Source organism: Halichoerus grypus, chromosome 4 (genome assembly GCF_964656455.1).
Source record: "Halichoerus grypus chromosome 4, mHalGry1.hap1.1, whole genome shotgun sequence".
Taxonomy (NCBI): Eukaryota; Metazoa; Chordata; class Mammalia; order Carnivora; family Phocidae; genus Halichoerus; species Halichoerus grypus.
The window spans coordinates 128,965,848-128,993,500 of record NC_135715.1 but is presented as its reverse complement, the minus strand read 5'-3'; the positions used below and the strand labels follow the sequence as shown (position 1 = coordinate 128,993,500).

The 27,653-nt window shown below is 34.3% G+C and overlaps 1 protein-coding gene across 3 annotated transcripts in view; it reads right to left on the bottom strand.

Moving 5' to 3' along the window:
• CSRNP3 (cysteine and serine rich nuclear protein 3) overlaps positions 1–27,653 on the bottom strand; it is a 198,369-nt gene that overhangs the window by 133,188 nt on the left and 37,528 nt on the right. For all 3 annotated transcript variants that reach the window (XM_036090418.2, XM_036090417.2, XM_036090419.2), the window contains one exon: positions 16,324–16,412. In XM_036090418.2, the coding sequence (XP_035946311.1) occupies positions 16,324–16,336 (13 nt within the window). In that variant the 5' untranslated portion in view covers positions 16,337–16,412. The remainder of the gene's footprint in view (positions 1–16,323; positions 16,413–27,653) is intronic.

Sequence of the window (27,653 nt, the reverse complement as noted above, 5' to 3'; positions counted from 1 at the left end):
TTTTGCCACTTTCTTTTTTTACTTAATATTTACTTAATATCTTTTCACATCAAAGTATATTAGAAATACCTCATTCTTTTATTAAAGAGCTATATAATATTTGATTATATGGATTTACTAGAATTTATTACACTAATTAATACCTTATTGACAGATATTTGGAAGGTTTCTGATTTTTAATTTCATCAATGTATCAGTGAACAACCTTTATGCACCTATATAAGTGTTTCTGTAGAATAACTTCAGAGAGCGAGAAGAGTCGAAGGAATCAAAGTTTTGGTAAATATTGCCAAATACCCTCAAAGGTGTTGTAAAGAATTTACATGTCTACCGATAATATATAAAAGAATCTGTTCTACACAGTTGTCAATGTTTTGGAAATCATTCAATAACTTTTTAAAGCTGAGGTTACAAATTCAGATGACTTCAGGACTGGACAGATAACAAAATATGTGAAATAACACAGAGTAAGAAAAGGGGAAGTAATGGAAATTTGATTGGCGGGGGGTAGGGACTATGATGGCCAAACAAAATACATCTTTAGTTCTCGGGCTGCCAGTTTTTTCAGCCCTTGTCTTAGTGAAATACACCTCACTTTGATTCTTTAATTTTAAAGCAAGATATTCCTTCACTAGAGAAAGTAGCATAATCTTTGATGAGATAATTAATTTCACTATATAACATCTTATTTTAACCTAATTTTCTTTCTTTATATTTTTTCTCAAATTTTACAAATATGAGAATTCATTCTCTCCTAGATTTAGGATTTATTATAGGTTGTATTGATTTTATCAACACAAACCTTTTATGATACATTGAAAACCATAAAAAATATTATATTTTGTTCGTGCATAAACAAAATTTTCTAACTTTTGTCAAGTTGGTATAAAATCTTTAAACTTAAATGTAAGATCATGTTAATACTCGTATTATTCACATATCAGTAATAGAGAAAAAGAAATGGAAATACACTACTTGTCCCGAATATAAGTAATATCCTGCTAAGATTGATATTTAACCTAGTAAAACATCCTTGAGAAGAAAAAAGAAATCCCATTATTTTAGCTTGACAAAAAACAGAAGAGGAAAATTCTAGTTTCCTTTTGATAACAGTGGTTATCTTGTGGTCTGTGAGAAAGGGTGAAGGCCATGGAGAAAATTGGTTCTGTTCTCATTTTTCTAGTCCCACTGCATCAATAAACCTCTCGAAGTTTCAACACAGAGCACACAATGTGAGCATGAGGCAGCTTGGCCTCTTTTAGCACTTTGTTATGCCCTTGACCCTTATGAGATTGTCAAGCACAGAGATTCATGTAAAGGATTCCCATTGCTACAGGGTGCATCAAAAAATGGATTTCAAAGCAGAATAGTTCCTCAGTCAGTCTGAGATGAGGGTGATGATGATTAAGGAGAGTTTGGGAATGAGTCAGTATGTAATTCTAATTGTACTTTTATATTTTGGGCTGTTATTTATGCCATATTTCTTTCTTTAGACCTGAAAAATAAAATACCTAGAGATAAAATAAAGCATAAAATTACAGCCATTTTTCAACACTTTCAATTTATATTTAAGAAAAAGGTATAAAGCTACCACCTCTGCTGGGTGTAAAAGAAATAGTTAGATGATATTGACAACCGGAAATCAAACCTGTGTTGAGAACAATTCCTTAACTGATTGTGCTCAAAATATAAAATATTATCCTGTTTTGAAAAGTCATTTTGGAAGATAAAAGAACTTTAATACTAAGGGATTTTTTTAGGTGTTCTGAAATAGGTTCCATCTGTTATTTTTATTTTTTTCTAATATATGAGACCGTATGAGAACTATCTCATACCATGGATTCATTTCTTCTGATTCTTAAAGGTAATCTTGAGTGAGATAAAAATAGCATTGTTTCAGAAAATGTATGCTTAGAATAGAAGAGAATTTTCAAAAAGTAACACAAAGTTTTAGAAGCTTATTTTGGGCTTGATGTTAAAAACCTAAAAACAATTAAATTAGAATCAGCTCTGCTTAAAATAAAGGAGGGGGGCAGGAAAACATAGAGCTACAATATTGTATAGGGAAAAAACCCAAGAGGGCCTCCAAATTCATCATGTTCATAAAATGTTTCTTAAAAACTAATCAGAGAGAAAAATTCCTTTCCAACATCTGATGTTATATTTAGATATATACTTTCAACTTTACCCTGAAAACAACACTGAAACACAGCTTTTAATATTTTATTCATTCATTTGTATCCATTTGCTCTTATACAAACCAAAAGTTGACTTTTCTTTACATTTTTCCTACACTTGTTGCCTGGAATTATACATAACTGCAACTATAATTTTATTAAAATTAAGAGAGTCATTCACTATAAGGTAATCAAACTTATTTGAATGGAATTCTCTGTGGTTTAGACTTCTGGTTCTTCTATCAGATTAGTATTGGAATTGATTGGCAGATATCCCCATGCATATGTACATACTATATAAATTGGACAGCTCCTTGAAAAGAATTTTAAAGGACTTGTGAGTTCTGAGCTTGTAGAGTTGGGGTCAACAAACATACTCTATCTTCAAAATTTCATTTGCTTCAAAAATGTATACTCCCTTTTATAAATCCCCATAGATCTTCTAGTCTATAACACTGTTGAATTTTAGCTTCCTCTGAAATACTATAAGCACGTATCTGTTAAAACTTTATAGTCCTCACAATTTTAAAACATTCTTAATCATGAAAGTTACTTTAGTATGGACATGTCCTCTGTTGCTTTTTATTTTTCTCTTTTAAGTTCTCTCTAACTCTCATACACATCAGGTTAGTAAATGAGAGAATTTTCCACCTTAATCCAAATTTTTAATAACTCCACTACTAACTGCATAAATGTAGATAAGAGTTTGCTAAAATTTTAATTTCAGTGAAGTTCACAGAGAGTCTGTATGTGCCCAACACTTTGCTATATACTCAGGATAAATAAAATGTATTCTTTGCTCTTGAAAAGGTTCAGAGCAAAGGTTTTCATGCATTTTATTTATTTTTTTAAAGACTTTATTTATTTATTTGACAGAGAGAGAGCATGAGCTGGGTAAGGGGGCAGAGGGAGAAGCAGACTTCCCGCTGAGTGGAGCCCGATGCAGGACTTGATCCCAGGACTCCGGGATCTTGATCCAAGCTGAAGGCAGTTGCTTAGCTGACTGAGCCACCCAGCACCCTGTCTTCATGCATTTTAAATCACATATCCCCACCAGTAAAAAAGAAAGTTTCTGCATGTACTTCACCCATATATATATACATATATATATATAAAATATATGCATATATGTAGTAAATGTATATATATACATATGTATATGCATGTATATGTACTTATATGTAATATAATGTATTATATTATCTAAATTATATGAATATTTAGACATAGAAGTTAGAAATGATAAAAAATCATAAATATAGATACTAATATTTTTCGATCAATTTGGTTATTTTTCAACAATTTTTATTATAATATTCATGTGAAAAATAAAAATAATAGGAATAACAAGGTTAAATGCAACTCATTTTTTTCAAATTTTTATTTAAATTCTAGAAAGATACTAATATTTTTACTTTGCTTCTCACTTGCTCACCCCATAGGAGGTTATATGCATTAGACTTCGGAACTCACTGGTCTTGAGGGGAGGATAACATGTAAATAGGTAATTTAAATAAAGTGGTCAATTATCTAATAGACACAAACACAAGGTGCTAGAACACAGAAAGACTTCCTGGAAGAGTCACTAGATCTAAGCCTCTCTCTGTAAAGAGGGGACTGTGATGGGGCACCTGGCTGGCTCAGTGGTAGAGCTTGGATCCTAACAATGTATAAGAAATCTTTGAAGAAATTTAAGAGGGTAACTGAAGGTCATGGTCAGATATTTGTTTCAGATTGAGCTTCTGGGCAGCTGTATCGAGAATGGATGTGAAGAGACACAAATGGAATCTGTGATACTCATCAGTAGACTATCACATTATCTGGGTGAGAGATGAAGAGCAACAGAATTAAAGCAGTGACAATGCAGTTCTCAGGAGGAGAAGAAAAGTAGCATGAGGAAGAAACTCCATAGAATTCAGTCATGATTTTCTGGAAGTGGCTGGTGAGTAAGAAGTAATAATCTTAGTTACTTTGTAACTTTCTGACTTAGATGACTGGCTACTTATTCTTTTTTAAGATTTTACTTATTTATTTGAGAGAGAGAAAGCAAGAGAGAGAGAGAGAGCATGCAAGCTGGAGGGAGCAGTAAAGAGAATCTGAAGCGGACTCTGCACTGAGCACAGAGCCGGATATGGGGCTTGATCTCAGGACCCCGAGATCATGACCTGAGCCAAAACCAAAAGTCAGTCACTTAACCGACCAAGCCACCCACCTGTCAAGATGACTGGCTACTTATAACTAAGATGGTGAACATAGTAGCAGCAAAAGATTTGGGCCAGGGACGAGATAAGCAGATTCTTTTTTAAATTAAGATTTACATAAAAATTGTAAACATTTAGAAATGAATAAAAAAAGAACAAATCACTTGTCATTCTACTTCTGAAAGGAAATTTTTGCATTTCAGACACTATAATATTTACATTATTATAATATATTGGTAAATCATTTGATTTATTCTCCCTGTCCTTTATTTACTTTAATGGTCCTTTGTGTATATATAATTTATATTAACTCCACTTTTTTATGTGTATTTTTCTCATCTAACATATTCTAATAAATGTCATATTTAGTGACATTTCACGTCATTGAAATTTCCTGTAAATGAAATTTTAGTAGCTGTGTAATGTGATATCTTCTGGATGTACCACAGTTTTTAAAACAATTCTCCTAATATAGAACATGTATGTTATTTTCAATATTTCAAACAATTATATATAATGCTATGATATATTTCCTCTTGTCTGGAAATCTACTGCTTGTTTAAGTTAAGAAAGCATAAGCATATGAAAGTTTCTTGACATATTTTGCCCCTAGCATATTTCCATTAAGAGGATAGGTCAGTGAAACAGATATGCAGTAAAAAATCTTGCTCATTTGATAGGTATAAAATTACGTTTTATTCCCATTTCTTTGAGTACTTTTGAAGATGAACTTTTCTATATGTTAATTAGCTATTTATATTTCTTTTTTAATGCAAGTTGTTCCTTCATTTCTTTTACCCCATTTTCTTTATGGAGCCTTATTGATGCTCTTATTAATTTGTGGATTTCCTTAAATAATAAGGGTAATCACCCTTCACTGTCACCTATGAAATGTTTTAAGTAGTTGGCTATTTATCTTTTTATAGTTTATAGTAGTTTATGATTTTCTATCCTTTCATACTTCATATTTTAAGTTATCTTTTCTTATAATAATAAGATGCATTTTGAGGAAATTTGGAGACTACTGAAAAATACCAGGAAGACAATAAATTAAATCTACACTTAACCACCCAGATATAACCAGTTTTATTACATGTGTGTGTGCCTGTGCATACACATATATACATATGCATTTACATAATCATCCTTTCTTCCATGCATTACACATCATTTGAAAGCATAGTGGCATTACACTGTGAGTGCTGTTTTATAGCCTCCTTTTTCACTTAGGTCTCCAATAATAAACTATGTTGTGGAAAAACTTTTATTTTAACCACCTCAGATTATTGTTTTGTGTGGATATTTAATAATTTATTTAATTAATTCATTATTTCCAGACACGCAGAGGTTTCTCATTTTCATTAATTTAAATATCATCTCAGTAAACATCTTTGTATACATAGCTCTGTGTTCATAATTGACTTTTTCATTAAGGCTTTTAAAAATTTGGAATCCCTAGGTCAAAGAGTATACAGAGAGTAAGGTCATTTATACATAATAACAAATTGTTTTTTAGAAAAGTTGAACCAATTTACCTGTCCATTCCTATAGTGGGACATGGTTCATTTCTCCACATCTTCACCAGTATTAGATATATTTATGATAACATTAGATAAATTTAAGATTTGTGTGTTTACCATGTACACAGGTGCCCCTACATTTTACTTTAATATTATATGATGTGTAGATCATCACAAATCTCAAATCAAAGTAGATTCTGTATCTACTTTACTGGTAAAGTGTCTGAACATCAGAAAGCTTAAAGTTTGCCTAACTCCTGGAGCACCTGGGTGGCTCAGTCAGTTAAGCTTCCGACTCTTGATTTCAGCTCAGGTCATGATCTCAGGCTTGTGGGATTGAGCCCTACGTCAGGCTCCACACTCAGCATGGAGTCTGCTTTGGATTTTCTCTCTCCTCTTCCTCTGCCTCTCTTTCTGCTTGTGCATGCACTCTCTCTCTTTCTCAAATAAACAAATAAAATCTTTAAAAAAATAGTTTGCCTAAAACCTCACAGGTAAGTGGAAAATGAACTCAAAGTTCAGTCTGACCTTAAAAATGATGCTCTCTGTCAGTATGCTACACTATTTCCCAAAGCTTTATATGTTTATATGAGCATTATTTATCAAGTGTCTTTGACTACTAGTTAGGTTGAACATTTTCTTTTTCAAGTTTAGAGGTCACCAGAATTTCTTTTGTAAAAAGTTCCCTCAAGGCCTTGCCAATTATCCTAATGAAGTTTGTATTTTCTCAGTGATATCTAACAACTCTCTATATTTTAATAATATTGACCATTTGTACTTACATATGCTGCAAATATTTTTTCAAGTGTCTTTTCTTATGTAGGTTGTATTTGGAGCATTTTCTAATATACATCTATGAATTTTCCAATCAAAATCCCAGCAGGATTTTTTGCAGATATCAACAAGCTGATTCTAAAATTTATAGGTCAAGGCAAAGGAGTTAAAATACCAAAGCAATTTTGAAAGAGAAGAGGATGCACACTATCTGATCTGAAGATTTACTATAAAGCTACAGTAACCAAGACAATGTGATAATGGGAAAACATATAAATACATACATTAGCGGGAAAGAATAGAGAGACCAGAAATAGACCTGAACAAATATGACTGATTTTTGACAAAGGTACAGAGGCAACTTAATAGGGAAAAGATAGCCTTTTTAAAAAATGGTGATAGAACAGTTGGATGTCTATGCGCAAAATATTGAAACTTATACAAAAATTTACTCAAAATTAATCATATACGTAAAAGTAAAACATGAAATTATAAAATATTTAGAATAGGTGAAAATCCTTGTGACCTTAGGTTAGGCAAAGAATTTACTGATACAAAACCAAAACCATAACCCATAAAGAAAAACTTTGATAGATAAGACTTCATAAAAGTCAAAAACCCCTACTCTATGAAAAACAGTAAAGAATATAAAAAACAAGCCACAGAAAGGGAAAAGTTTACAAATTTCACATTTCCCAAAAGATTTTTATCCAAAATATTTATAAAGAGCTCTCAAAACTCAACAATAGAAAGCTACTCAATAAAAAATAGAGTAAAATAAAATATACAAAGAATTCTTGGGCTGCCTTCGGCTCAGGTCATGATCCCAGGGTCCTGGAATCTAGTCCCACATTGGGCACCTTGCTCAGCAGGGAGGCTGCTTCTCCTTCTGCCTGCCACTCCCCCTGCTTGTGCTCACTCTCTTTCTGATTTAAAAATAAATAAATATTTTTTAAAAATACATAAAGAATTCTTAAAACTTAACAAAAAGAAGCAAAGCATTTAAAAAATGGCCAAAGACCTGCACAAATACCTCACCAAAAAATATATACAGATGACAAATGAGCATACGAAAAGGTGTTCCATATCATATGTCATCAGCGAAATACAAATTAAAACAAGGTACTATTTACACCTATTAAATGGCCAAAATCCAAAACACTGACAATACCAAATGCTGGAGAGAATGAGGAGCAAGAAGAATTCTCATTCATTGTTGGGAATGCAAAATGGTGTAGACACTTCAAATGACATTTTCATGGGTTCTTTTTTCTTTTTTTGTTTTGTTTTGTTTTGTTAGAGAGAGTGGGTGGGGGAGGAGCAGAGGGAGAGGGAAAGATAACCTCAAGCAGACTCCCCGCTGAGCACGGAGCCCCACTTGGGACTCAAACCTACGACCCTGAAATCACGACCTGAGCCAAAATCAAGAGTCAAAGGCTAACTGATTGAGCCACCCAGGGGTCCTCATTTGGTGGGTTGTTATAAAACTAAACCTACTCTTCCCATATGACTTAGCAATTGTGCTCCTTGGTATTTACCCAAAGGAGTTGAAAACTTATGTCCAAGCAAAAGTTCTGCACATGAATGTTTCTAGAAGCTTCATTCATAATTGCCAAAACTTAGAGGCAACCAAGATGTCCTCAGGTAGGTGAATGGATAAATAAAGTGTGATACATCCAGACCATGGAATATTTTTTAGTGCTAAAAAGGAATGGATTATCAAGCCACAAAAAAGACACGGAGAAAACTTAAATGTGTACTACTAAGTGAAACAAGCCAATCTGAGAAGTCTACATACTGTATGATTCCAACTATATAACATACTGAAAAGGGCAAAACTATGGAGACAGTAAAAATTAGTGTTTGCCAGGGGATTGTGGGGGTGGGGAGGAAAGTAAATAGATGGAACATTTTTAGGATAATGAAAATACTCTATAGAAACTACAATGATGGCATTATACATTTGTCCAAACCCATTGAATATACAATACCAAGAATGAAACCTAATGTAAACTGTGAACTTTGATTATAATATGTCAAAGGAGGTTCATCAATTATGACTAATGTCTCACTCTGGTAGGGGTTGTTAATAATGGGGGAGACTGTGCACATGTGGGGGCAGGGAATATATGTGAAATTTCTAGACTTTCTTCTCAATTTTGCTGTGAATCTAAATAAAACTGCCCTAAAAAAATAGTCTTTTTGAAAAGTTGGACAAAATATTTCAAAATACTTGAACACACACTTCATAAAGGTATAGGTGGTGAATAAGCACAGAGAAAATTGCTCAATATTATTATTCCTTAAGGACCTGAAAATTAAAAACCACCATGACAATTAGAATGACTGAAATAAAATAAAAACTGATAACACCAAATGCTGGTGAAGGCATGGAGCAAAGTGAATGTTCATACATCGTTGGTGGAAATGCAAGGTGGTATAAGCCATTCTGGAAAACAGTTTTATGGTGTCTTAGAAAGTTAAACATATACTTAACATGTGATACACAATCTCACTAGGGTATTTACCTGTGATAAGTGAAAACATAGTTTCTCACAAAAATTTCTACATGGATGCTTATTGCAGCTCTATTCCAAACATTAAGAGCTAAACAACCCAGGTGTCCTTCAATGGGTGAATGGATAAACAAACTGTGGTACATACAGACAATGGAATACTACTTAGCAATAATGGAGAACAAACTATTGATACACATAACAACATGACTGAATCCCAAATGCATCATGCTAACTGAAAAAGGCCAGATGTGAAAGATTACATTCCGTATGTTTCTATTGATATGATATTCTGGAAAAGGCAAAACTATAGTGACACAGAGCAGATCAGTTGCCAGGGATTTCAGGGGGAGGGTGGAGTTGACAAGGGGCAGCTCAAGGTTATTTTGGGGGTGATAGAACTGTTCTGTATCTTGATTGTGGTAAAGATTACAAGACTCTGTGCAATTATCAAATCTCATGAAACTATAACCAAGAAGAGTGAATTTTATTGCTTATAAATATAAAGCTGAATAAATGACTTCTCATTTTTCTTTGCTTTTTTGCAGTATTTAAATGCTTTCCTAAACCAAAGGTACATAAAAACCTGAAAGCTATTGAATTTATTTAATGTTTAATAATAATTTAAATGTTGAAAAATATATAATTTAAAATATTTTAAAATAATATCTTAAATCTTTATCTACATTTTACTTTATTTTTTTTAAAGATTTTATTTACTTATTTAACAGAGGGAGAGAGAGCACAAGCAGGGGGAGCTGCAGGCAGAGGGAGAGGGAGAAGCAGTTTCCCCCCTGAGCAGGGAGCCCAATACAGGGCTTGATCCCAGGACCCTGGGATCATGACCTGAACCGAAGGCCGACACTTAACCAACTGAGCCACACAGGCGCCCCTACATTTTACTTTAATATTATATGATGTGTAGATCACACTTTATTTTTCTCCAAATAGTTACATTGTTCTAGTACCTTCTATCCAGTAAGCCGTTTTCCTTCTCTGCTTCATTCCCCCTCCCCCATTTGAAACGCCCTCTTTAGCAGACACTAATTAATTACCTGTACTTGGAGTGTTAATAGCCATTCATTGAGGGGCCTCTCCATTGACTTATGATTATTTCTTTGTTGCATTTTATTATTGCATGTATATAGTGTCTATTTTTGGACTTTCTATTCCATTTCATTGCTCTGATGATTTGTTTGTGTGTGTGGGGGTCCTTGTTAGGTATCCTATAGACATGTGTGGGTAATATGTAATTCTGCCGCCTAATCGAAGAAAAAGGTTGGAGTCATTATCATCTATGTAATTAACAAAATTGTAAGAGTGGTTCGGCTTGATCAGGGACAATGGGGAGGATAGATGAACAATAAGCTGAGGGTGGATCTCTGGGGAGCACTGTGATTTGAGCAAGAGTCAAATTTCAAGAACTTTTTTGGGCCTGTTATTTGGCCTCTACATTGTTTATTGTTTTAAATTAGCTGACTTCACTCATTTATATTACCTATGGCCACTTATCAGTATTTGAGTTTGTGATTCGAGACTTTGTGAGAGAGGAGAGAATGCAGAACCTGTCAAAGGGGCCTTTACAAAAGGATCTACAAGGTGTAAGGCAAACCAAGAGGTGGGGTGTCACAACAGTCCAGGATGTGGAAGAAGAAAAATGAACTTAACAGTGTCAAATACCCCTGAGAGAGCCAGTCAAGATACGGGCTGCCAGGTCATCTGTGCCTTTAGAGAGAGCGTGCTCTGCTAAATGGGGTTAGAAATCAGATGGCACTGTGCTGAGGAGTGACTGGATCTTAGAAACCAGAGATAATGAATGTAGACTGCTGTATGGAGAGTTTGAATGGGTTGGGAGGAGAGAATTGGATAGTAGTGCCTGTGAAATCTAGTGAAGAGAGAGGTCAGTTTGTTTTGTATGCTGACTTACTTTTTTGGATAGAAATCTGAAGAATGTATACAGGTTGAAGGAAAAGAGTGAGCAAGGGAGAAAAAGTTGAAGATAAAGGACAAAAAGGAAATAACTAATGGCCAAAGCCTCAGCATCAGTGAGAGGGAATACAATCAAACACAGGCTTTGCCTTGAATAGAAAGGATTCCCGATCATTTAAGATTGGAGGAAAGAAAGTAAGAATGTTGATAGATGTAGCTGTTTGATGCTGGAGGGAATTGCAAGGAGGCACAAGTAGTTTCCACACAATGACCTCAATTTTCTTGTTAAAATAACAGGTGCACCGAGAATGAAGGGGGGAGATTGTATGGCTGGAGTGGGGTGATAAACTTTTGAAATAGTGGCTGACTGTGGTCAGAGTGAAGGATTAGTGGGTGCTATTGAGGAGCTAACTCGGATTAGAAAACCATAAATCTGCAGAGTGGATTATTTGCTCCTGGAGCACTCTTGCGCCTGGGTGTAAGAGAAGAGAAGGTCCACTCTACTTTGGATTGAAGGTTGCAGTGAGAAAGGACAGGCTGTAGAAATGTAGACAGTAAGGTGCTGGTGTCCAAGCTAAATTTCAAGCAAGACTCGGAGAACATGGAAAGATCCAAGTCTCCCTGAATTCAAAGAAAAAGAAGTGACAAGAAAAGGGTTTATGTCATTTGAACCTAGCATCACTTCTGACTTAATCTTGTTTTTACCTTATTTTTCCCTTTCCCTAATTTTCCTCACTTGCTTTATATCCACTCATTATTTTGTAAGACACATTTTAGGTACAAGGCCAGGCATAAGCAAATAAAAGGAAACTAAAAGCACACAGATGGTCAGACAGAGGTAAGTTTCATTTTGACAAGAGAAGCTGTCAAATGTCTCAGTTGAGGTTTAATTGAAAACAAGATGCTGAAGGTGTTTAGGATGCTTTCTGGTTGATAGGGAGTGGATGTTTATTGAGGTTGTGGAGGTTAGGGTTTGTTCAGTAGTTCTCATCTTGGGGTAATTTTGTCCCAAGGGGACACTAGGCAATGTCTAGAGACATTTTTTGGTTTTCCCAATGGGGGTTGGGGTATCTCTGGTGTCCCTCCAACGGGGGTTGGAGCAGCCAGGGATGCTACTGATCATCCCACAGCACACAAAATTGCCCCCACAACAAAGAATTATCTGATCAAAATGTCAATATTGATGAGGTTGAGAAACCTGGATTAGTTAAAACTATTTATAAGACTGACGGAATATTGAGAATGGTAGGAAATCATCTGGAGAACCACTGAAGAAAGGGGGAGGAAAAGGACTGACCCAGGGCAATAGGCATGCCAGGTAACGTGGGATTCAAAGATGTGTATTTTTGGGTGGTGATTTGCGAAAGGATGGAAGAGTCAGCCCACGGGGAACTGGATTTGTGGTACAAATTTGTAAATGATTCCTGGGTTTAACTATTATAAAGCAAATATAGGGAGGATGAAAGTAAGGGAATTTAAATTTTCCACTTGCTTTTGAAAAGTCACATTTCAGTTATCCTTAAACAAAAGAGCTTCTAGCTCTTTCCTTTGAAGTTTCCAGATGAATGCAACAAAGATGAATATTGGTTTGGAAAGAATTTATCTCTGACACTGTGACATTACATAAGTCCTTGTTATATGCAACTGATAAAGCACTAAATTTTACCCCTGAAACTAACAATATACTATATGTTAACTAAATTGAATTTAAATAAAAAATTTAAAAAACTAAAAATTTTTAAAAAATATTTTAGTAAAAGAAAAAGAAGATGTCCTTATTTTCTCCATGGCCTTCCACCAGTCCTCTGCATCTCTCATGTTTTCTTTTCTTTTGGTTTTCCCAAAGCAAATAGTACCAGTTGCCTCTTTTGGTCAAACTCATAGAGCTGACTGTCTGTTCTATTCACACTACATGCAATAAGTATTCTCTTATTTAATTAAAATAGACTTTCTAAACAATTGTGACCTTCACTGCATCATTCTTGTAATACTCCAATACTGGACATTTATTTACTTTAGATGATAAGCTGTTTAAAATACCTGCCGGGCGCCTGGCTGGCTCAGTTGGTTAAGCAACTGCCTTCGGCTCAGGTCATGATCCTGGAGTCCCGGGATCGAGTCCCGCATCGGGCTCCCTGCTTGGCAGGGAGTCTGCTTCTCCCTCTGACCCTCCTCCCTCTCATGCTCTCTGTCTCTCATTCTCTCTCTCTCAAATAAATAAATAAAATCTTTAAAAAAAATAAAAATAAAAAAAAAAAATAAAATACCTGCCTTTTGGAATACTGAAGGAGTTGCAATATTTATTAGGTTTTGAGACCTCCTAATCCAATTTTTGTTTATTTGGATGATTAGATATTCCTTTCACTTATTAACTTCTTATTAACACTGAAAAAGAATTGATTTAACCTCTTTTTCTGCATAGCAAGTTGGCTAAACCTTTTAATTCTAACCACTAAAGTCAATACTGAATAGCTTTTAAGATAATATCAATTTATGTGATACATTCATCTATGGTTTAGATGGGTTGCAAAAAATGCACAGGTCTTCTGGGCCATACACACCTCTAGATTCCCAACCAGATTACATCAAAAGAAACTTGATGACTCATTTGCTGATGATCACAAATAGATGAATTTATTTTAATTTCCAAATCTCCATATATCTTCTACTAAATGTACAAAGGAAGACATGTGTCCTTTAAAAAATTAGTACTATGGGAATGAGATGGTATTTAAATAATTCCCTTCTGTCTGTAGTCCCAGTACTTAGAGCTCTCCTAAAATGATAATAAGACTGATGATGAAACAACAGAAAGACAATTATATAGAGCTTTTTAACACCATGTGTCATCTATATGTATTGACATAGACATCTGTAACTACTTTAGGTTCATAATATTTATTCAATTAAAAAAATTGGATTAATTTTCTCCCCTACACAGATGAATAGTTATAGCCTCTACCCTTTTAGTAAGTGATTGGACTAATCCATGTTCAATTGTACCTTTCTTTGACCACATTTTATGTACATGTAGTAAGTGTATTATCATTTTAAAAATACATCCTTTCCTTCTGCTGAAATTAAGGAAGACAAGCACTAGTTATTTTATATACATTAACAACATTTACTTTAAAAATGATGATTTAGAAAACTTACCAGTAGGCGTTGTATTTCATCACATTCATTTTCAGAAAAGTTGGCACTATTTGGGCAAAGGTAGTATCTATCTCTTTTGTGTAAATTATGCAGTACTAAGTCATTAGGCTTATTTTAAAATTTTATCCCTCTACATTCTCTATTCCCTTTCCCTTATAGCACTCTAACCACCTAACATAATATATAATTAATTTTTTTATTGCTTATATATTTTCACCCTCTAGAATGTAATTTCCATGGAGGCAAGGATATTGGTGTATTTTATTCACTGCTGCTCCCATGCACATAGTAGGTACTAGATAAATAAATATTTGTTGAATAATTGTAGTTGTTATGTAAATTAATCTAACCACTTGTCTAATGGCACAATTAAGCAAGAGATGTCTTCACTGACTTTTCAAAAAACAATTTTACTGTTTTTAATGATTTGATCTGTTTTCTTCAGTTATCCCCTTCTTAAAAGCTTTTCATGAGAAGCATGCAGTGCCATTTCAAGCAGTCTGGACTCCCACACCACTGCAAATTCTTTACTCATCCAGCTACTATTTGCATGTGGATCCCTTAGAGGTTTATAGCGTTCAATCCTTTTCAAACCTACATACATGCCTTTCTAGGTCGTTGGGGAAATGATTAATTCTCTGGTGAGCTTAATAAAGAAGTTAAATGTATTGGAATAAAAATAAAGAACACCAAGTAGGCAATGCTCAACTTTGTTCTTTTCATAGGTGTTTGCATTAACGACTTCCTACAACATTAAATTTGTAGTTGTGGCAAAAAAGAAGCTTCTTTTTAAAAATTTCATATTACTTGTGTTGTACTTAAAGAGCTACTTCATAAAACATCAATTGGGTGTGGGTTGTAATAGAGTAACAACACTCCCATTGGTATAAACCTTCACTATGCTAGGTTAATAAAAGCCATAATGTGAAAATATGAACAATCCCCATATAATTCTCATTGCATTTTAGAATTCATTACATGCCCTTTTAAATCTGGCTTGTCTTTTTAATTATCTGTTGCTTGTGTTAATAATAAAATTAATTTCTGAGTAACATATTGGTTGGGCAATTCTTGAGAACAGGAACCATATCTTATTCATTTTGAAACAACCAAAGCACTTAACCCATTGCCATGCATATGGTAAGTACTAAATAAATTTTGAATGAATATACCCTTGGATGAATGAGGAAAAGATGTAGAAGATGTAGAAGACAAGTCTGACCAAGGCAATCAAAATAAAAGATCATCAATACTTTTTCATTTTAAATTATGAATATTTGATATTGGGTCCTACAAAGTAAAGAAGGTAGAAATCAACCACTTTCTCAAGCTATCCCATGAGAATAAACTATTTCAACCTACACTGTAATTCAAACTTCCAAATGAATATTTTATGGTAGGCAATTATTAAATAAGTTGTTTAATAAGCTGTTTTATTTTGCTTTGCTTTTCCAGACTTAGGACTCTAAACAACATAGAAAAGGTCCTCAAATATTCTTCTGCTCATTCATATGAATTGTCATTTTATTAAGACCACATTTTCCAACAAAAGCATAATTTATTTGATTGTACTTAGGGAAAGTCAGGGAGTAGGATTCAAAGGATTGTAGAAGGATTGATGATCAGCTATCCTTCTAAACTATTTGTGTACATGCTATATGTTGCAGCCAAAGATACAAAATAAATGAAAAATTTGCAGAGTAGGTGTACATTTCTTAACAAATCAGAAATAAAATTTTATAAAGATGCCTAATATTTATTTATTTTTATTTTAACAGTGCTGCCCTTTATAAAAAGCAAAGCAAATTTTAATAACCAATGGTTTTCTACTGAAACAATATTTTCTTTTAACCATTCCCAAGTGAACTAAATATTATATTTCTGGTATAAATGAGTTTTTTAAAAAAATTTTGAAGAGATCTTTTTAAAATATGTATTTTAAGTAAACATGTGTCCTTAGCATCCAATTACACATTAGCAGGAACAACTTGGAGCAGTTTATATCTCAGATCTGTAAAAGCATGAAAATAATAATGTGTGAACTGCTAACCTTGAGATCTCATGAACTCCAGTATCTTTCTGAAGACTCTATGCTTCTGAAAACATCTTTTCAGTCTGTTGACATCTCCTTATTTTTTCCTTAAAAAAGAAAACATGTCTCAATATGTCACATAAGGTTATATTTGCAAAAAGTAAAGCTAACTACATGGTATAAATATAATGTGACACAGGAAAATCAGTAGGAATCCTAGAATATAAACAAAGCATTAAATATAAAACTAAATAATCACACTGTATATAATTTAGCAGAAAGAATATCCATCCTAGAAGAATATAGCAAATTTCTAATCAATAAACCAATACTACTATGCACAAGAAGTTCAAGACATTCCATCTTATTAATCAGCATTACACTAGATTTCAATAACTTTCTGGTTTCCAGGGGATTCATATCTTCAAGACACACAAAAATCCAGGAAAATCATCCAAAATGTCATAGCTATATAATTGGTAGCAATCACAATGAATATTTATTAGTTTTTTGATTTGCTTAAAGGAAACTATTTAATAATAAAATTAACTCAAACATTTATATGTCCTGGTTTTAAGATATCTTAGGTTTTAAGAAAATAATTTAGACAAATCATTCTTTAAAATAAACATGCCTTAAGAAAAATCTTATTTTTAAAATTACAGTGCCATAATTCAAAATGATTAGTGCAATAATTTTAAAAGGTGATGAAATCCTCACTATTATTGTACACTAGTATTTTTCTCAAACTAAAATGTACATAATCACTTTCTCTAAAGAATTAATGAACTTTCCCTTCTAAAATATTGAAGTAAATCATTATGTCAGATACAAATGTAAAAGTTTTCCTTAAAGATGGGATAGAGAAGTTTGTGAAGGGTGGTTCATTTATTATTTCCACAATAGCCAGAAATGAACCATCATAGACCATGGCCAATGACAATAGGTAGTGTAGAAATACTATACATGAGTTACTTGAATGAAGAAATAGCCTGAGCAAACAAAGTGGGCTGATGTTGTTCAGACAATCTTAAAACATCAAAATCTTTAAGGAAAAAAAAAAGGTCTCAGGAACAGTGTGTCTCTGAGAGCCTCTTTCTTCCTTTATGTACATCTACATTATACATGGATTTAGAACAGACTAGAATATCCGTGGTACTCACTCACAAATGTTATCAAATTATAGTTGCAATTATAGAGCTAACTAGAGGTTACTGAGTCTAGTTTGGTTCTGAGGAAGTCCAGATTCAGCAGAAGAAGTTGAGAAATTTTGGAGAGATTGATTCAAAATTCAGTTTTAAAGATAATTTTAAATATCTTAAACTCTGTTGAGAACATTATACCCTCAAATGATGACATACTAAAGACCACTGAAACAATCTCTTGTATCACCTGTTACACTCATTTTGAGGAATATTTCAGAATATAACTTTTTCTGTCTTCTCTGTTAATGACATATACATATCCTAAGATTGCAGGTCAAGCAATTAAAACCAATAAGCAAGTATATTAACAGATCTCTCTACCTGCTTGTAATATATCCACTGAATAAAGATTTTACAAATTATTTGCAATTAAAACAAAATACCAAAAATAAGTTAGATGCTGAGTTGAATATGTCTATAAATGTCATCCATAATCTCAACTCAAATTTTCTTGTTAATGAATTCCATATTATTTAAATGTCACTTTTACCTAGTGAGGTATTGTTTAAGATGTTATCCTAAAAATAAAAAGTTTTTACTGTTATTTAAAAAAATGGGGAAACTGCTATCTAGTTCAGTCTCCCTATTTTATAAATATGAAAACTGCCATATATTTGACATGTAGCTAAATCTGAAGTAAGAGATGAAATACTTTTTGACTGCTGATTGTTAAAATTGGAATTGAAAACATAATTGTATTTTCAAACCAAATAAATAAAAGACTTTTTATAGACATTGAGGGTAGTCTATTTACATACCTGCAATTATCCTGTAATTTAGATAGAGGCCAAAGGACCCTTGGTAATGGAAAAAAGGAACCCAAACTCTGACCTGTTTGAAAGTCAAATACATAAACATATATTTGATGGATAGGGTTGACCCAAACTGAGGCCAGTCGAGCCCCTGGGAGGAGTCCATCACAAAGGAAAAATAATTCTGGAAGAACAAGTAATTTTCAATGCAAATTCCCAAGATTGGGCATCTGAGGATCATGCTAGTTCTGGGGCAATGTGCAGTAGTTATTGCTGAAAACCATTCCAACCCAGCAGCTTGGTTCTCTGGATGTGACTTGGGGATATGGGCTGTATGAGACTGTGAGCAAGTGTGGGTACACTTATTGAGAGAGAGGGAATTTGAAGAGCTATGCTAAGATCTATGGATCAATAGAACTCACTCTGAGACCCAGGCAACTTTGTAAAGGAATAATCTCTAGGTAATGTATCTCAGAAAGATCTAGGGGCTGTTATTCTTCCTCTGCAAACCCTCTGGGCACAACAGTGGTGATGTACACAAGATTGGTGGGGACTGCCATTTTCCTGGAATCCTATGTCTATGAAGTAATCACGACCTAAGATGCATACCCCTAGCATAGCCTGTTAAGGTTGTACTTGAGTAGGATCCCAGTCCTATGGATGGCCTTAGCAGTGACAAGTGACATCAGGACTGATTTGTGGATAAATATAACCATCCTAGGCACTAAGTAAAATATTCAAGGAGAGCAAAATTTATGGAAGACCAGGAACATGTACACGAATGTATGTAATGTATACATGTACACACTAATGTAAATGCACCATCATTTGTCTTCATAAATTTTTGTGGTACTCATGTAAAGAATCCTGGTTTAGGATTATAAGTTCTATGAAAAGTAATATTGACATAAACCTATGTTATCATTTAGGAATGTGCACCTAACATTCATGGTTCATATCTGGTCTTTTCTAATATCTGGGATTCGATTAAGAAATTCCCTGAGACCCAGTTTTTCACTTTTAGAAATTTCTGCAGTCTTGCGAAGCTAGAGGGAATGGTGAATACCACCTCTCCTTGTGTCTGGTTCCTTGACTTCCTAGTTGCCCAGGGACATTACTGCAAGCCATCCTACAAATCCCAGCAGCTGTTTGTAGTGGCAAGGGTAAAGGCACTCTCCCGTGTTTGTCAACATTTTCTTAAAGGGCACCTTTAGTAGGTCAGTGAGGCACAAAGCTCTTGTTGGCATGTTTTAATCAATAGTCATGCTAGACTTCACTGAGGTTACTGAAGGCACATCTCAGTGGTAGCCTTGACTGAGCTATCAGATCAGCTTGTATTATTTTTAATGGATGATTCATTGATTAACTATAAGGAAATATAGCTTGCTTAAGACACTCTTGTTGCTGTCTTTTAAAAAAAATCTCTTGCAAATGCCAAGATTTTGAGAATAAACTTGTTTCTCTCAGGATCACAGAATTTGAGATCCCCAAGCTGACCATTTCTGCATGTCTGGAAGCCTGCTTCGTATCAGTTTCAGTATGTCAAAAGGAAATGTCACTTTGTGAACAGAAGTGAAGAAATGTGAATTTGCTGTTCACTATTTCTAAGGTGATAATAAGACTTATAAGTTCAGTACAGTAGTTTAATTGCATTTGCAACTGCATCTTAAAATATAGTATTGCATAATTAATATGCCTGCAACCAGCAAAAGCATCATTCTCTCTGAAGGACAGCTTCCTGACAGAAACAAAGGGCCTAGGGCAAAAGAATCTAGCAGGAAAGACCAATCTGCCATGTAAAGTTTGACGCTATCTTTCTAAAAGAATAAAACCCCACTGACAGTCACATTGATTCTATTTAGAATTCTTTCTTAAGTAACAAGATCACTCTAATTTTGTAACTTCACACACATGTCAAAGTGAAGTTATCAAAATACACACAGCATCTACTCATTTACCAAACAACAAAAAATGAATTTCTGTGTCTTCCTAACATGTGTTGAACTATAATAAAGTAGTATCACATGACCAAGAAAGTTTTCTAAAATGATAGCACTTAGTCATTCCATTTCAGTAAAGTGGACAAGAGTTACTGAAACAAATTAAATCAGTCCTAATTAGGCTGTTTATGTATCAGGTAGTCACCATGGGATTCTTCCAGTCAATCAGCTGTGCTCAAAATTTTACACACATTTCTCTAGAATTGTTCAGATGGATCTCTATTTAACACGTGGGAGAAAACATAACGATAATTATGGGAAATTTGCAAGAATTATAAGAAAATCTAGGTGAAAATTTAGGTAAAAATTTTAAAACTTAAAGAATTAAATAATTTTCTAGGAAATTTCCAATTAGTGAAATTGATCCAAGAAGAGGTACAAACTTGATAAAACAGATTAAAAGAGATTAAAAAGTTGTTTCGGGCTCTGCGGTCACAGGGCACAAGCAGGTTATAGGGAAGCCTTAATGAACCTTTATAACAAAATGTTGCAAGTTGTTTAGAGCATACACTTGACCACCAAAAATGTTTCTCAACCTTTACACATTTTTCACTCCCCCCCACTCATGTTCACACTTCCCAGTTTAGGGTCTGTTATTCAACATGGCAGACTATCTTTGCGTATAGACTGACCTCCAGGAGTTTTCTCTCTCCTCTTCAGATCAGCAGGATTAAAAAAGACTATGGACTCTGAGAAACAAACTGAGGGTTCTAGAGGGGAGGGGGTGGGGGGATAGGTTAGCCTGGTGATGGGTATTAAAGAGGGCACATATTGAATGGAGCACTGGGTGTTATACACAAACAATGAATCATGGAACACTACACCAAAAATTAATGAAGTAATGTAAGGTGATTAACATAACATAATAAAATTTAAAAAAAAAAAGAGGAAAAAAAATCACTTGGTTAAATTCAGATCTCTTTCTACTATGAAACTACCCGTAGTCGCCGAACAGATGATTATGACTAGAGAAAATGTAGGATACTGCATTACGGGCATAACTATTGATATATGGTCATAGGCTTCAACTCTTTCACACCACTAACAGAAGTACCTTTACTTCTTTGCAACTCTCCAACATTTCTGCCCATCTCTCTCTCAGTTTATGATACTGCTTCTAAGAAAACTGGAAGAACAATTCAATTTCCTCTTCTTATCTGTATCTTGTATACTCTTGATATTTATACCCATATAGTCAGCCTTCAATCCTGTTATAATGGAGAAACTCCTCTCTCCCTCCTAAGATCAATCCCTTCTCTTGGATTCTATTTCCTCTCACCAATTTTAGGTCTTTGCTACTTCAATTATTCCCTCTTGCTCCTGCATCATCATTCCCCCCCCGCCATTTTACCAGATTATTCCCATCTGTCTGCAAATATGTTGTAATATCTCCCAACTTTAAAAAAATCCCTTTTATTCAACAAAGTACTGGAAGTCCTAGCTGCAGCAATCAGACAATGAAAAGAAATAAAAGGTATCCAAATTGACAAGGAAGAAGTAAAACTTTCACTATTTGCAGATGACATGATACTGTATATAGAAAACCCAAAAGACTCTACCAAAAAACTATCAGAACTGATAAATGAATTTTATAAAGTTGTAGGAAATCTGTTCCAGAATTCTGTTCAATTTCTATACACTAATAATGAAGCAGCAGAAAAATAAATTAAGAAAACAATCCCATTTACAGTTGTACCAATAATAAGAAAATACCTAGGAATAAACTTAACCAAAGAGGTGAAAACTATAAAACACTGATGAAAGAAATTGAAGATGACACAAAGAAATGGAAAGACAGTCCATGCTCATGGTTGGAAGAGCAAATACTGTTAAAACAATCTACACATTTTACGCAATCCTTATCAAAATACCAACAGCATTTTTCACAAAACTGGAACAAACAATCCTAAATGTGTATAGAACCACAAAGACCCCCAATAGGCAAAGCAATCTTGAAATAGAAAAACAGAACTGGAGATATCACAATTCTAGACTTTAAATTATGTTACAAAGCTATAGTAATCAAAACAGTATAGTACTGGTACAAAAACAGACATAGGTCAATGGAATAGAATAGAAAATCCAGAAATAAACCCACAGTTATATGATCAATTAATTTTCAACAAAAGAGGAAAGGAATATACAGTGGAAAAAAGACAGTCTCTCCAACAAATGTGTTTGGAAAGCTGGACAGCCACATACAAAAGAGGGAAACAGTACTACTTTTTTACACTATACACACAAATAAACTCAAAATAGATTAAACACCTAAATGTGAGACCTGAAACCATAAAAATCCTAGAAGAGAGCACAAGCAGTAATTTCTCTGACATCAGCTGTAGCACTGTTTTTCTAGATACAAGGCAAAGAATATAAAGAGCAAAAATAAACTATTGGGACTACATCAAAATAAAAACTTCTAGAAGTGCAGCAAAGGAAACAATCAATAAAACTAAAAGGCACCCTACCAAATGGGAGGAGATATTTGCAAATGACATACCCAAAAAAGGATTAGTATCCAAAATATATTTAAAAACTTGGGGCGCCTGGGTGGCTCAATCATTAAGCGTCTGCCTTCGGCTTGGGTCATGATCACGGGGTCCTGTGATCAAACCCCGCATCAGGCTCCCTGCTCAGCGGGAAGCCTGCTTCTCCCTCTCCCATTCCCCCTGCTTGTGTTCCCTCTCTGTCTGTCTCTTTCTCTGTCAAATAAATAAATAAAATCTTTTTTAAAAAATAAAATAAAAAACTGATAAAATCAACACCCAAAAAATGAACAATCTAATTTAAAAATTGGCAGAAATCATGAACAGACATTTCTCCAAAAAAGACATACAGATGGCTAACAGACACATGAAAAGATATTCAACATCATTCATCATCAGGGAAATGCAAATGAAAACCACAGTGAAATATGACCTCACACCTGTCAGAATGACTAAAGTCAAAAACACAAGAAAAAACAAGTGTTGGCGAGGATGAGGGGGAAAGGAACCCTCATGCACTGTTGGTGGGAACACAAAGTAGTACAGCCACTGTGGAAAACAGTATGGGGGTTCCTCAGAAAGTTAAAAATAGAACTATCCTACAATCCAGTAATTTCATTACCAAAAAAAATACAAAAACACTAATTTGAAGGGATACATGCACCCTAATACGTACAGCATTATTTACAATGACCAAATTATAGAAGCAGCCCAAGTGTCCACCAGTAAATGAATGGATAAAGAAGATGTGGTGTATATACACAGTAGAATATAATTCAACCATAAAAAGGAATGAAATCTTGCCATTTACAACACGGATGGAGTTAGAGAGTATTATGCTAAGTGAAATAAGTCAGTCAGAGGAAGACAAATACCATATGTTTCACTCATGTGGAATTTAAGAAACAAAACAAACGAGCAAAGGAAAAGAGAGAGAGAGAAACTAAGAAACAGACTCTTGACTATAGAGAACAGATGGTTACCAGAGGGGAGGTGGGGGGAGATGAGTGAAATAGGTGGAGGAGATTAAGAGTACCCTTATCTTGATGAGCACTGAGTGATTTATATGTTGAATCACTATATTGTACATCTGAAACTAATATTACACTGTATGTTACCTATTCTGGAATTAAAATTAAAAACGTAATTAAAAAATCCCTTTACATCAGTTCCCCATCTCATCTCTTTATTTCTCAACTCCATTTTATAGCAACTTCCCCAGAGAGGGCATTCTCCATTCCTCAGATGCAATTCTATATTGAACTCCTCCAAATTAGGCTTCATTTTTACCACTCCACTGAAGTAGCGCTTCCCAAGGTCAGCAGTGAACTCGGATATTGACAAACCAAATGGTAAATTTTCTCTCAAGAGAGTTTGAATCAGATAATCACTTTCCTTTTTGTTTTTTTTTTTTTTTAACTTGGCTTCTAGGATACCATGCATGAAGTAGGCTTATCTCCTACCTCATCTGCTGCCCTTTCTTAACCTCTTTGCCTAATTTCTTCTAATCTTCCTGATGTCAAAATCCTTTAGTAGATTGAGGTCTGATATTTCTTCTCTGATTCTTTCTTACAAAAGCAGATCCAGTCCTATGTCTTTAAATACCACCATTTATTTATGAATCCCCAATTTCGCTCTTTAGCTTGAACCTCTTCTCTGGGCTGTAGATTCTTATATCCACAGCCTATTCCACATCTCCGCTTGAATGGCTTATATGCTTTTGAAAGTTAACATGTTAATATAATAATAATAATAATATGAAAGAAAGGAAAGAAGGAAGAAACAAAGGAAGGAAGGAAAGAAGGAAGGAAGGAAGGGAGGGAAAGAAAGAAAGAAAATAATATACTCCAGGCTTCCTCCTCCTACTCCAGTCTTTCCCAGTGCAGTAAATGACATCAGTGTTTACCCAGTGACTCATAATGAAAATGTAACTCCTCGAGAAATGGCTAATTCTAGGATTGGGGCAGGGAAAACACAAAATGAACTTGAAGCATCTTATGGTACTGGAAAGAAAGGAAGAGAAAGAAAAAAAGAACAGGCACAGGCATGTCAAAAGGATACAAGAACAAATCTTAAGGAACTCTCAATGATCAAAGTTGGAATAATTTAAGCAAATAATAATAATAATAATGGCAGTATTAGATTATAACACAAAGAATAAAATGAATATCAATGAGTCTATACTCATGGAAATAAATGACTGAATCAATAAATAGGGGAGAAGGAACAAATCTTTCTTACAAGTATTCCAAAAAATAAATGTAGATACTTCTCCCCTTCAGGAAGTAGAACTTGATCCCCACCCTCCACCTTAAGTGTGAGCTGTATTTAAATAAGTTGCTTCCAAAGAATAGGAGAAAAGGAAAAAAAGTAATGATAAATTGGGGAAACCTGGCAGATACCATCTTAACCAAATGACTAATATTAATATCACCAGCATGCTGGTATCATCTAGTCCTTCATATATTTGGACAAGAAGAGCACTACATTTCCTGTGGCTTTCTTCTTCCACACCCCATGTAATCATGAGAAAACATCAGAGAAAACTAAAATTGAGGAACTTCTAACTATGCTCTTGAAAAAGTAATGGCCATAAAAAACAAGGGAAGACTGAGAAAACAGAGGAAAATAAGGAGACATGATGACTAAATTCGACACAGTATCCTTGAGTAGATCTTATTAGAATAGAAAAAGGATATCTGTGAATAAATCTGAAAAGAGTCTGTAGTTTAGTTAATATAATAATAAATGATACAATGTTAATATCTTAGTCTGGACAACTGTATCATGGTTATGTAAGATGTTAACACTGGGGGAAGCTGAGCAAAGGTTTTAGCTAATTCTGTGCTATTTTTGCAACTTTGCTGTGAATCTAAAATTATTCCAAAATATAAAGTTTAGTTAAAAAGCCCAAGAATTATTCATGTCTATCTCTTTTTCTTAAACCTCCCATCTAAACATCAGCATCTCCCATCAGCTCTACCTTTAAGATTTATTGTAAATCTGAGCACTTCTCCCCAAGTCCCACATCTCTCACTTCTATCACTCGACAATAGCCTCCCACCTGGTCTATGCCTTCTCCATTGATTCCCCATTGCCCATCCACAGAAGTATCAAGCTCTTTGCTGACGTCTTGCATTTGTTCTTTATTCCCTCTAGAAGTCTCCTGCTACTCCAGATATTACATGGCCCACTCCCTCACTCCATTAAACCTCTATCAAAATAGCAACTCCTTGCAGAAGCTTTTTATGACCAACTTATTTAAAATAGCCATCCCTATTTCTATACGCCAAACTTGGCTTTATTTTTCTTCACAGTATATTTGTGTCATCATCATATTATTCACTTACTCGTTTTCTTGACTACTAATGTAAATAAACATCATGAGATGAAGGACTTCATCTTTTTGAATAAATAAATAAACACTTTCTGCTTGGGACTTATGGAGAAAAGTATAATCATATGCAAAGTTGGTAGAAGTATGTGTTTTGCTGTCTTTTGAAAAAGCAACATGCCAATATCTATTAAGTCAGTGCTCGTACTATTAAGAATCTAGCCTCAAAAAAGTAAAGCAATGGGGGCACCTGGGTAGTGCAGTTGGTTGGGGCTCTGACTCTTGGTTTCAGCTCAGGTCATGATCTCGGGGTGGTGTGATTGAGCCCCGCCTCAGGCTCCATGCATAGCAGAGTCTGCTTGGGACTCTCTCCTTCTCCCTCTCTCTCTCAAATAAATAAATAAATAAATATTTTTTTTAAAAAAAGCAAAGCATTGGGGCACCTGGGTGACTCAGTCAGTTAAGCATCCAACTCCTGACTTCAGCTCAGGTCATGATTTCAGGGTTGTGAGATAGAGCCCTGTGATGGCTTCACACTGGGTATGGAGCCTGCTTGGGATTCTCTCTCCCACCCCTCCCTCTCTTTCCCTCCTCTAAAAAAAGAGGGAAAAAAATCAAGCACCAGTTATAAAGACTTTTTCAAAAAAACATGCATTACAGCCTTGCTCATAGTAGCATAAAAACTAAGCTGAAACAAATGAACACTCATAGGGGAAAGATTGATAAAAACAGGATATACCCAATATTTTGCAATCATCAAAAAGAATAAAATAGAGGTATGAAAAATACATTGGGGAATTTTCATAAGGTATTGTTCAATGAAAAAATCAAGATGAAGAAAAATGTATATATGATGATCCACTTTTGACAAAAAAATTTTTTGTGACAGTAAGTTTATTTATAATTATTTGATATTGAAAAAAATGAAAGGATATAAACTAGGACAATAAGAGTTACCTATAGGAGCAAGAGATGTAGATGATGAACGCAGGGGAAGAAAAGGGAAAAACCAAGCAAAATAAAAAGAAAGGAAAAAAAAGAGGGAGGGAGGGAAGGAAGTAGGGATAAGAAAAAGAAAAAGAGAGAGAGGGAGGGAGCTCAAAATAAGATTATATTTTAATTAAATTATGTGTGGATTATCTTGAAACCAGGAAATACCATCAAAATAATTTAACAGTAATTGATAGAACAATGTATAAAATTGAACATACACTATGTACATGAATATTTAGAGCAGCATAGGTTTTAATATCAAGAAAGTGAGAACAACTTAAAAAACAACTGGCAGGAGAATGGATGACTATATAGGGGTAAACTTGTGCTGTGGAATACTATGAAGAAAGAAAGAGAAAGAGAGGAAGAAGGAAGGAAGGAAAGAAGGAAGGGAGGGAGAAAAGAACTTAAATAGATTTTGTGAAACAATATTTATGATTTCACATAAAAATGCATGTGTGTCTGCATGAAAGAATTATTCAGGAAATCAATTTTGAAGCACAGAATGGTTTCTGGACATTGGGCCCCCAATTTTTTCAAGCAGAAATCAACTTTTAAATATAAAATTGATTGCAGGC